The sequence below is a fragment of the Vanellus vanellus genome (assembly GCF_965231255.1).
Source record: "Vanellus vanellus genome assembly, chromosome: 18".
Lineage (NCBI taxonomy): Eukaryota > Metazoa > Chordata > Aves > Charadriiformes > Charadriidae > Vanellus > Vanellus vanellus.
Window position 1 is genome coordinate 12,389,118 of NC_138923.1, and position 10,827 is coordinate 12,399,944.

A 10,827-nucleotide genomic window follows, 5' to 3' on the forward strand; every position below is an offset into this window, starting at 1 on the left:
AATTAAGGTGCAGCATTCAGTCCTCAGTACAGAACCTGTGGTTGTACCTTGGAAGATATGGGGAATAGTAGTAGTATGAATCAAAGATTCAAAAAATATGGTAGTATAAGGGATATTGGCACCAGGAAGACAACTGCCTCAAAACAGAGTCACTTAAGACCAACTATTTCTGTGTTCTCTATGCATATGCCTGACTTAATGAAGTACATAAGAAATTTGGACTCAGTTCTTGCTCCTGGAACATATAGTGCTGCGTATTAAATGTGCCTGAATAGACTGGAATTACTGAACTTACATCTGCTGGGATTAAAGTTCTGGTAGTAAGATTTAGTGACCGAGGAAGGAGTTAAAGCTCATTCATTGGACAGAAAGGAGACAGCTATTTCTGGATGATCTAAAAGAGAAATTGGCAACTGTGGCGTTTAGGCTGCTGGCAGATGTGAGTGGCAGTTGTCTTCTGGTGCAGAGTGCTATAAATATGAAGCTGATGAATAGCCAGTGATTTGGTCATGCTGTATTAACTTGGCTGCATCACTCATTCTGTATTTTGTAGGTAAATATGAATGTTACAACTATGCATACTTAATAAAGGTAGGGGTAGGAAATGGTACACATGGGTTTTCTTGATATTTTCCACTGCCCCCTGCTTTTCAGCATCTAACAACTTTGTGTGCACTGGTTCCTACCAGTGACTGTTCTAGTGATTGTTCTGGGTGTTATCTCTGTGGGTGGCTGGAAAGAAGGCGTAAGAACTGGTACTGCAGAGGAAGTCATTAACACAGTATGAAGGAGAGTATTTTGACCATATGCTTTGCTAAATGTGTTCTTTATGCTTTTCCTTTAATTCCTCTATTTATTTCAAGTGTTCCTGCTTGTATTTCCCTCACTAGGTGTGGGCAAAACAGAGCCTCAGTGCTGCTTGGCAAGAAGTCTGAAGCATATTCTGGGCTCTTCTTTCCAGAAAAAAAGCTATCAGAAATAAGTTTTTTTTACTTAACTGAATGTTCTCTCTCTTTTTACTCTTTATCAGATTTCCAGAAACTCACAGCAGCAGATGATAAAACAGCCCAAGTTGAGGATTTTCTTCAGTTCTTATATGGGGCTATGGCTCAGGATGCCATATGGCAGAATGCCAGTGAAGAACAGCTTCAGGATGCACAATTAGCTATAGAACGCAGCGTGATGAATCGTATTTTCAAACTTGCATTCTACCCCAATCAGGATGGAGATATTTTGCGTGACCAGTAAGTTAATGTAATTTGAAGTACCTGGTTTCTCTTTTGCAGTTGGTGCAGATGGAAGCTGTTCAGCCTTCACGTGACAGACTTGACTAAGTCAGACATGCTATACAAACTCACGTCTCCTTTCAGAACGTTTTGTAAAAGAACAAGGAAGTGCTTTAGCATCATTTGCAAAAGTTTGTGTTCGCAACAAACTCCTGGAACAGAATAAAATTGTAAATGCAATGAGTTGGGATGCAAACTTTAGATCTGCAAGCGTGTATTCTGAGAGAATGATCAAAATCTGCTTCAGGACTCACTACTTCCATTTTCTGTTTTGGTACAGTTTTTTCCATGCATTTGGGGTTTTTGGTTTTGTATTTTAGAACATACACTGTTTGACTGCTCTACTGACTGTGTGGTTGTACTCCATTGTATGGCAAAATCCTCTGCATCTCTTATCGACCTAGCGTCCATGAGCTGTGGGACTATCATGATTATATGCACTCCTGAAGATCTGTCTTGTAGTATCAAAACCATTGGGAAACTCCAGGGCACTACTGGCTGGCTGCTGCTTACTTTTCACTCTTTTTTTTTTTTGTGTTTGTTTTCAGGGTCCTTCATGAGCACATACAGAGGTTATCTAAAGTAGTGACTGCAAACCACAAAGCACTTCAGATACCTGAGGTAACAATCTCTCCTTTCCTTCACTTCTGTATGTGTGTCAGGATGCTTGGTTTTGATTGTGTTAGGTATGGGGAGAGTGTTGTTTTGTTTTGCACTTAGAAGCATTGCTTTTCTATCTGTGACAACTGAAATATCCTGCAAGAAAAACATGTTGTACCCATGCTTTGGTATCTTCGCTGACTGATCTTTCCAAGTAATTTTTTTTCTGATTTTGATACCTCTCTCTGGATAGTAAGATTTAAGAACTAATATTGCTCTGCAGTGAGATGCAGTAACTTCCTGATAATTTGCTTCAAAAGTCAAGGTTTGAATCCTTTATGCTTCTAACGTGATTTCTGTGCTATGGCTGTGGTTTCCAGCTATGAAGTTAACCTTCAGAACTAGCCAGAATTAATGGAACCTTTACTGATCTCTGAATTTGCCCAGTGCTTTCACTTTTCTCATTGTTAACAGGATAACTAAAAGCTGGTTGGTAGGCTGTCAGAGGATGGATGCTTGCAGCCTTTCAAGTTCTCAATTCAGTATTTGAACTGTATTACTCAAAATGGTGAGTGTTCATAAAGCTGCTGATATGGAAGAGGGAGACATACAGCTCTGCCTTCATTTGGAACAGTCAGGAAGAAGCACAGGCTAATTATGTTTGTTGCACACTGGTGCTGGCTCCTTGTAGTTTTTTGTTATAATACAGCAGGAAGCCACCTTCATTGTGAGCATAATGTAACCATCTTGACTTAAAACTTCCCATTTCTCCAGGGTCTCCTGCCTGCAAGCCTCTGGTACTTCAGATCCTCTGTGGTGCACAGTAGTAGCTTGGACAAACAAGAACTGGCAGCATTGTGGGTTTTTTTCCTAGGTATATCTCCGGGAGGCACCATGGCCATCTGCACAGTCTGAAATCCGCACAATAAGCGCTTATAAAACCCCCCGAGACAAAGTACAGTGTATCCTGCGAATGTGTTCAACCATCATGAACCTGCTTAGCCTGGCAAATGAAGATTCAGTACCTGGGGCAGATGATTTTGTTCCTGTTCTGGTCTTTGTCCTCATAAAGGTGAGTTCTTTTGCAATGATCTCAAACCACAGCTAATTTTTGTAATACACAAGCGAATTTTAGGAAGAAAAATAATGCATTTGGATAACTGGGAGCATGCTAAACTCAAAACCAGATCTAATTCAGCAAGTTTAAATAGAAATATCAGAAATGTGGTCACAGTTATGGTTTTTGAATCCAAGCAAAGTTTGCATTTGGAACCAAGGAAATAGGGGTGCAGGCATTGTGTGTGGAGCGGGGTCTTTTTGAGATATGTCCACCAGCATCTGTCATCTGTGCCTACATAGTGATGTCCTCTTTCAAGGCCAAGATCTATATTAAGACTGACTTGCATTGTGTTGCTGACCTTTCTTGACATATGAGTGTTGTGAAAATGGTCTGTCATGTATAAGATGCTAAAACAACAGGCTTTTCTACGTGTTGAAGCCCTTGATGACTTTTATAGATTCTGCCAGCGTTAGCCTTCTTTCTCTTGGCCTGCTAGTCATTTTTCCTTTTTTGGAAAAATGCTCCTTTCATCAAGTCTGATGCCTTCTGAGTGTGTGAAATGGGGGTGGTCTGGATACACAGTCACTACCCTACAGATGCTTGATGTAATCATGTATTACTAATGTGTGAGGATCCCTGCACGAATAGAATTGTAATTCTACTCTGTATCTTGTAATGTTTTCTGTTTAGCTTTGCAAACAAGCTGTGAGTATCTCTTTCTTCTTTAACCCTCAGGCAAATCCACCTTGCTTGCTGTCCACTGTTCAGTACATTAGTAGTTTCTATGCCAACTGTTTATCGGGAGAAGAATCGTACTGGTGGATGCAGTTCACAGCAGCAGTTGAATTCATTAAAACTATTGATGATCGCAAGTAACTTAAACAGCACATGTATGGGCAGACTGTTAGCAGAAGAAGAGTGTATAAGAATGTACAACAGCTGCAAAAGCTGAAGAAGAGACTTTCCTTGTATAATACTGTACAGAATTGAAGCATTTTAAAACACACCTTTACTAATCAAATTAATTTAACAGATTTGCCTCTTCTCTTTTGGTTGCGTTTTTCTCCCCTATAGATACTGGCACTGCAAAAGGGACCACAGTTTTCAGGTATTTTGGAATCTCAAAACATTCAGAAAATTCTTCATGCTTTTCCCACCACCCCTCTTCCTGAATTCTTACTCACATTAATTATTCACTGCATTTAATTTCTAATAGGAAACTGAAACAAGAATAATCAGGGCAACCACTTAATATACTTTCTAGCTTAATACACCTTTTATTAATAAAACACCAGCCACACTGAAAGTTTGTAGTAGCTGACATTAGTTATCAATTATATTTCACCTAAATTTAAAATCTGAGAGGACAGTGTAAATACTATATAACTATATTTAATGCATTGCAGTTATCTTTGGACTCGTTATCCTTTGAATAAACAAGCAAAAGCCTCTCTGACCTCTAACAGGTTGTGATATACTGTGTTTTGGTAATGAAAGGACTTCCTCAAAAGGCTAAGATTAAAAAAGGGCAAACTGAACTATTTATTAAAATGTAATTAAGATTACTGAAATTTCTAAAACTGGAATTTATAATAGGGCTTATTAGATAGCTAAACACTTTTTGGCTAGGGCATTATAGGGTGTTATAAAGGTTTGGATATATAGAGGAGACGGACTGTAAATTACAATAGATAAGTCTAATATAAAAAAGGAGAAATGAAATACCTTACTGTAATATTTTTTCTGAAATATTGTGTATACTGTACAAACCCCAAACAGAGATCCTTAACAGAACCTTGGACTGTAATATATATTTTGATTAGTGACATTAAATACATATGCCAGGGGTTTCAGTGAATGTTTTTACTAAATGTTCTTCGTGTTGTCTGCTATGCAGCAGTGCAAGTTTTACTGTTCATATAAAATATTTTAAAATATAACACTGTTCTTTATGAAACATATCATGACATCAGTTCAGGGTGTTTTATAGATTTCTCACCCCACTTTCCCCTTAAACTGACAATTATCAATTTAAAGACGTTTTTATGCACAACACCACATGGATGTTTCATGAGTGAAATGGTCTGAGTGATGGCCGGTGGTTGTTATCTGTATGTAAGCACTTGCTGTTCTGTTTTAGCTGGCATTACAGTGAAAAAGGACAGCGAGCATTTAACTTTTTCATGTCAGTATTATTTCTTACTCTTCCCAGAGTGGTCATTGCACTTCTGACAGAGGGATGTGTTAAGACTTGGTGTCTATGAGTAGTAAAGAAAACAAATTCTTTCTTGCATTCTTTTCAAAATACGATTGGTTTGGTTCTGGTTTGTTTTTTTTTTTTCGTGTCTGTGTGCATTTTGATGATTAAAACCTGTAAGCAACTAGTACTTGGGAAAATCATTTGGTTAACAGAAATTAGAACAATTTATGTGAAGTTATCAAGTGCTTGATTTGGCTGTGCTACTTTTCAAGGCATAATTAAAGAAACTTACTTTCTAGGACTCTAATATGTAATTCAGTATAGCATTTTTGCCAAACAAATCACAGGTGAGAGGGTGGGATGGTAACTTTTTTCTTGTATTTATAGTCTTTCTCCTCTATTAGAGACTTGATTGATGTGGAGGAGCAATACACAGTAGAAACAAAGTTCTGATCTGCCTTACTGTGGTAACTCACTCTGTGTAGCATTGCAATATTCTAGTTATTTAGCCTTGATGGGTTTTTGGTGCTGAACACGTAACTTAATATTGCAAGCACAGCCCTGACCAATAACACTCAGCAGCGAAGCACAAATATGCCCTTGAAGATATGGCCAGATCATATCTAAAAGCAATATAAATTTATTTATATTAAAGTGTCCTGTAATGTTTTAATTATTACTTGAATATCTGAGATGTTAAGACCGATGTGTGAAAGTTCTTTTAGTCCTGCAGTTTGGGTTTTAGTTGAGGGGAGTGTTTGTACAATCCTTAAAGAAGGCACAAAGACACTTAAGTTGTCAATTACCGTGCGTGTTGCTTCTGTTTGCAAACTTGGCAAGCAGGATTTGATCAGCACCGTCAGGTCTTTCAGATTTGCTCTCCTTCATGGAAGGGGCAAGAACCATTTCCTTCACAATCTTTATCATTTTGTTTTTCTGCATAGCAAAATACTTAAAAGAACTGGAGTCTTTTTTTCTTTAATTGTTATTTAGTTATTTTAAAACCAGTGTTTCAATGAGCCCCAGATCAGCTGAGAGTCTTCATAGCAAGATGGTCCTTTGCTTCTTTTTTTCAACCTACTCTGAAAGTCCTTTATATAGTCTCGATAGGTGTAGTTAGAGAATTAGACTTTCCAAAGAACTAAAAACCTCCCTGCAATGTCCTCTTACTATTTTCCCCTGGTGTCCTGTAACGTTTTGTTTTAAAATGGTAAGTTACATGTGTAGGAAGTGATGTTGTTAGGTTTTGGTGTGCAATAGTAAAGGTGAAAAGACAGTACATAAAGGACCAAAAGTAACAGAACTGTTGCCAAAAGGTGCCAGCCAACCACGTACCTGTTGCTGTAAACTTGGTGCTTTCTGTTAATTAAATTACTTACACCACTGAAGGATGAATGAAGCATTTGGGGGGAATGGGAGGGAGTAGAGGTCATTAGTAGCAGATTGCAGTCATGGACTTAAGGCTCAGTCGTTGACTTCAGCGCTGGTTGTTGGCTGTCTGGAGGAACTGCCAAATTAAATGACGGCATGGCCTGTTGATATTACAGAGGTGGTATTTTCCTCTTTTGGGTTGAGGAGTGAAAGGAAAGGGCTGTTTTTTTTCATCCCTGGGAGATGCCTTTTTGCTCCTAACTCTAAATGAGATTTCTCTTTAAAGCTTTTTAAAATCCTCTTCAAGGAGAATTGGGACGCGTATGGCCTATTAAGTATTTGAGTTTAAAAGTTTTTGTTTTGAAGACCTTATACTACCAAATGCTGAATGTAACTGCCATAAATTTCAGGAAAAAAAGCCACGAACATGATCCTGTTTCCTGTAGGTGGGTTTCTGGTGAGCACAGTGTTGGTTTGTATCACTTGAAACCGTTCATGTTCTGTTAAGCCAAATTCTCGCAGAAATTTGAGAACTCACTGCCATGTTAATGCTGAGTAGTATGTGGAGGGAGGGGGGTTAGGTGGAACAGGAGCAGCAGGAGGAGGCGGACCTGTTCAGCAGCAAAGCTTCAGGCAAGTGAAGTGTGTGTTTGGCACGAGTGTCACTTGTGTGGCCAAGCTGCGGTACAGGCTGCGCAGCCTTCGGCTGGCAGCGTGACGGGAGAGCTGGAGCAGCAGGAAAGCAGTGGACAAGGAGGGGGAAGAATACTCGTATTTGGGTAACAGCTGGTGACTTGGTTGAGCCTGTACTACTTGAGAATTAATCTCTGCTGAGTTAGTAGTGTGTGTTCTGTACCTTTTAATTGTGCTTTACCTCTATTTAAAAGCTTTGTACTGCCTCTCCTCTTTGAAACTGGTAAAGCCTTTATAAATCTAAATTAATGAGCTTGCACAATCTTGTATACAGGAAACCCATCTTGTCTCTAACGTGATTATTAATGTATTATTCTGTAAAAACTGATTAAAAGGAGAGCAGTTTAACCGCCTGGGTTTCATGTTTCTGCCTTGTTCCAATGTGATCAGCAGTTGTGCTGGAGATGGCATTGCGAGCGTGAACAGCTTACCACTAACTGCATGGTTTCCCTTTAGCATCCCTGCTGCGTTGTATCCTCAGGCCTTTTTTCACGTGTGCACCGACAGCTCGTGGGGAGTGGACAGTGGCAAAAAAGAAACAAGATCCAGTTCAGGGGAGAGGGTGCACTGCTGAGTTGGCTGCTTAACACAGAGCTTTTCAGTTACTTTTTTTAACCATGCAGTTTGGCTGGTGTAGTAGCTTGAGAGAAGACAATAGCTACCTGCTGTCGAGGCACTGTCAGGCTGCTCACCTGGGGACAGCCGCCCGGCCGGTGTCCGCTCCTCCGCTGTGCTGTTTGATGTCTTGACTGGAGTGCTCAAGTCCAAAAATACTTTGGTTCAGTCATCTTATTTCTTAAAAAACGTTCACATCAGCTACATGACAGTAGGACGTCAACAGCCACCATGCATCCACCCTGGTCCCGCCCATGTGGGGCAGGTGGGCGAAGCAGCAGGACTGGGGTGGATGCACAGTGGCGGTGCGGTGCTGCCGTGAGCTCGGTCCCCGCAGTGTTATTGACCTTGATTCTCTCTCATTTGCATCCAGCATTTTTCATCCTCTGGAATATGGTGTTTGGGGACCTTTCCATCATTAAGTGGATTTACAGCAATTTCCTTATGTGTTTTCTCCAAGGGATTCTGTTATGAGAGGCACATTAAATCTCCATTAATACCTCATTATCCGACTGATAAGATTACCATGATAATGAGGCAGAAATTCTAATTGTTTCACTTCTTATTGTGCCTTTCATTAAATCATATACCTGGAAGTTGTTGTCGGAAGGGGAGCCCCAACCTGCAGACCTCGGGAGGTGAGCCTGTCCCCATGCACCCTACTCCTGTCCCCTGATGCTGGAGGGCTGCCAGGGTGTGCTGCCCTTTCCTCCTGGGCTCCTACGCCTCCTGCCACAGCCTCTCCTCCATGGGCATTCTACCAGGAGGGCTTCCAAGGGCCCCAGGGCCTTTGGTAACCTGTGCTGGGGAGCATGTTTTTGGGGAGAGAATGTTTTACGTGGCACCATGCCCATGCTGTGGTTTTACACAGCCATTGGCTCCTGCGGGCGTTTAAGCGCAGGGGTGTGCAGCCTCCTTCGGAGCTGTTACAGCCCATCAGGTCAATGATCCATGAACTAAAAAGTCTCTAAGCAGGAGCAATTATTGTCTATCATGTGTCAAAGGCACCCGTATTGACCCCGATAGATGGAGCCATTATGGCCTGTTGAGTCAACGATCCATGAACAGGGAGTCCCTGGGAGCAGAGGTCTCGACATGCCATGCAGCACCGCCACTTCCCTCCTGTCCCTCACCCAGGGGCTGAGAGATGCACAGGGTGCTGGGCAGGGATGGATGTAGGGACTGAGGGCAGCGTCCTGCCCTCATCACCCTGCAGGGTGCCATGGGCAGCCCAGAGCCAGAGCCCAGAGGTTCCACAGGAGATGATCTGCATCCACACTGCTCTTCCTGGCTGCTGGTCTCCCAGCCCGACCTGGGCTTGGGCTCTGGGAGGGGACTCAACTTTGTAGGGTCATGTCAGTCGCATGCTGCTGGTGAGAGCCTCTGCCTTGTCCTGGCTGGGAGCCCGTGGCCGACCTCATTGGGGAATGCCACAGTGGCCCTGCTTGGCACCAGATCCAGCTCCAGATTCACCAGCTCCTTATCGGTGGCCTGCGCCGTCCCTGCGAGCAGCTCTGTCCCTCGGGCTCAGCCTATGGCCAGTAGCAGATCCTGCGCTGGATGGCACCTCTCGCCCCGTGGGGTGGGGGCTCACCAGGACGAGGACTGCAGGAGCTGCTGCTTTTGGCACAGCGGTGGTGCTGGGCGCAGCGCCCAGAGCAGCACTGTGCCGCCCTGAGGGGAGACGGACAGAGACAGAGCCAGGGCCCAGGCTCCACACATCCAGATCTGCAGCAGAGAATAACGTTATGCTGCACAAGTGGACTTGGTTAGGCTCCTCCCATGCTAACGAGGCGATGTCTCCATAGTAACTGGCACATTTGGAGGGCAGGAGGCACAGGGGGACGGGAGACAAAGCCTGTGTGGGAGCGGCGGGCAGACCTGGCAGCACAGCCCACAGTGACCCCGCCGGCACATGGTGCTGCTTGGCCAGGAGCGTGGCGATGCTGCCTCAGCCCTGCGGTAGCCGTGCAGTGCCCGCTCTCTCTGCTGCTCCATGATGAGCCAGATATGGCCCACCATGGCAGTGACCCCAGCGCTCGCCCAGCCAGGGGTGGCCGTGGGTCTGGGCCGCAGCGGCCGCGTGGTTTGGCAGCGCTGCAGCACCTGAGCTGGGCAGGTGCGTCGCGGGCAGTGGGTGCCCTGCCTTGCCCGGCCCTGCCCTGCCCGGCCCTGCCCGCCGCTGCCCACCACTGCCAGTCCCACCGGCAGCACCGCCACTTAACCACATCGCCAGCAGAGTCGTTGGGCTGGGGTTAATCAACATTCATTCATGTTTCCAAGTGTAAATTGAGCATTTGTTTAATTATGTGTAAGTAGCAATACATTCTGGCCATTATCTAAATCACTATTTTATTTCCTGGATGTGGTTTCATAATGCTGGGTTTGTGCTCCAGCCTCTGCATCATTAACAGAGAAGAGTTAATGAATATAAAAGCGTAAAGGCTAATTACACTTTAATTTACAATCATGGTCTCATTTTGGGACCACATGAAATCTGTTTTGAAAACAATTAAAAAAAAAAAAAAAGCCCTTTGAAGGTCTGGTGAGTAGAAGGGTTTTGGCATGAAGTGAATGGTGCTGGTGGCCGCCAGGCCCGTCGCAGCGTGGCCACTCAGCGCTGGCAGGGCTGGGGCTGCCCGCAGCTCCCCGGAGGCCAGCGGGTCCCTTGCTCTACCTGCGGCTGCGGCCCCGCGGGGCAACGGGGTTGGCAGCAGGACCTCACTGGGGCTGGCACTGCTGTGGTGATGGTGCTGAGGGATGTAAATTGGAGCCCGAGCGGAGAGCACAGTTCACCTGAAGGAGACAAAGATTTATTGGGCTGCAGATGTTGAAAGCAAAATTCAGCAAGACTGCTGACTCGAGCACTTTGCAATATTTACAATTACTGGGGATCTAATGGCATGCTTTCCAGCAAGCGGGGCTGGGTGGGAGCAGGTACTGGTGCCCGGTCGTTATGGGGGGACAGTATCTGAAATCAAAGCTTGTGACAGGAGAGGTGA

At 43.9% G+C, this 10,827-nt stretch overlaps 1 protein-coding gene across 1 annotated transcript in view; it reads left to right on the forward strand.

Moving 5' to 3' along the window:
- GAPVD1 (GTPase activating protein and VPS9 domains 1) overlaps nt 1–5,331 on the forward strand; it is a 29,976-nt gene extending 24,645 nt beyond the window's left edge. Inside the window, exons 23-26 of the mRNA XM_082492741.1 lie at nt 1,031–1,244; nt 1,835–1,907; nt 2,761–2,958; nt 3,682–5,331. Of these exons, the coding sequence (XP_082348867.1) occupies nt 1,031–1,244; nt 1,835–1,907; nt 2,761–2,958; nt 3,682–3,822 (626 nt within the window). The 3' untranslated portion in view covers nt 3,823–5,331. The remainder of the gene's footprint in view (nt 1–1,030; nt 1,245–1,834; nt 1,908–2,760; nt 2,959–3,681) is intronic.
- The last annotated feature ends 5,496 nt before the right edge of the window (nt 5,332–10,827 follow it).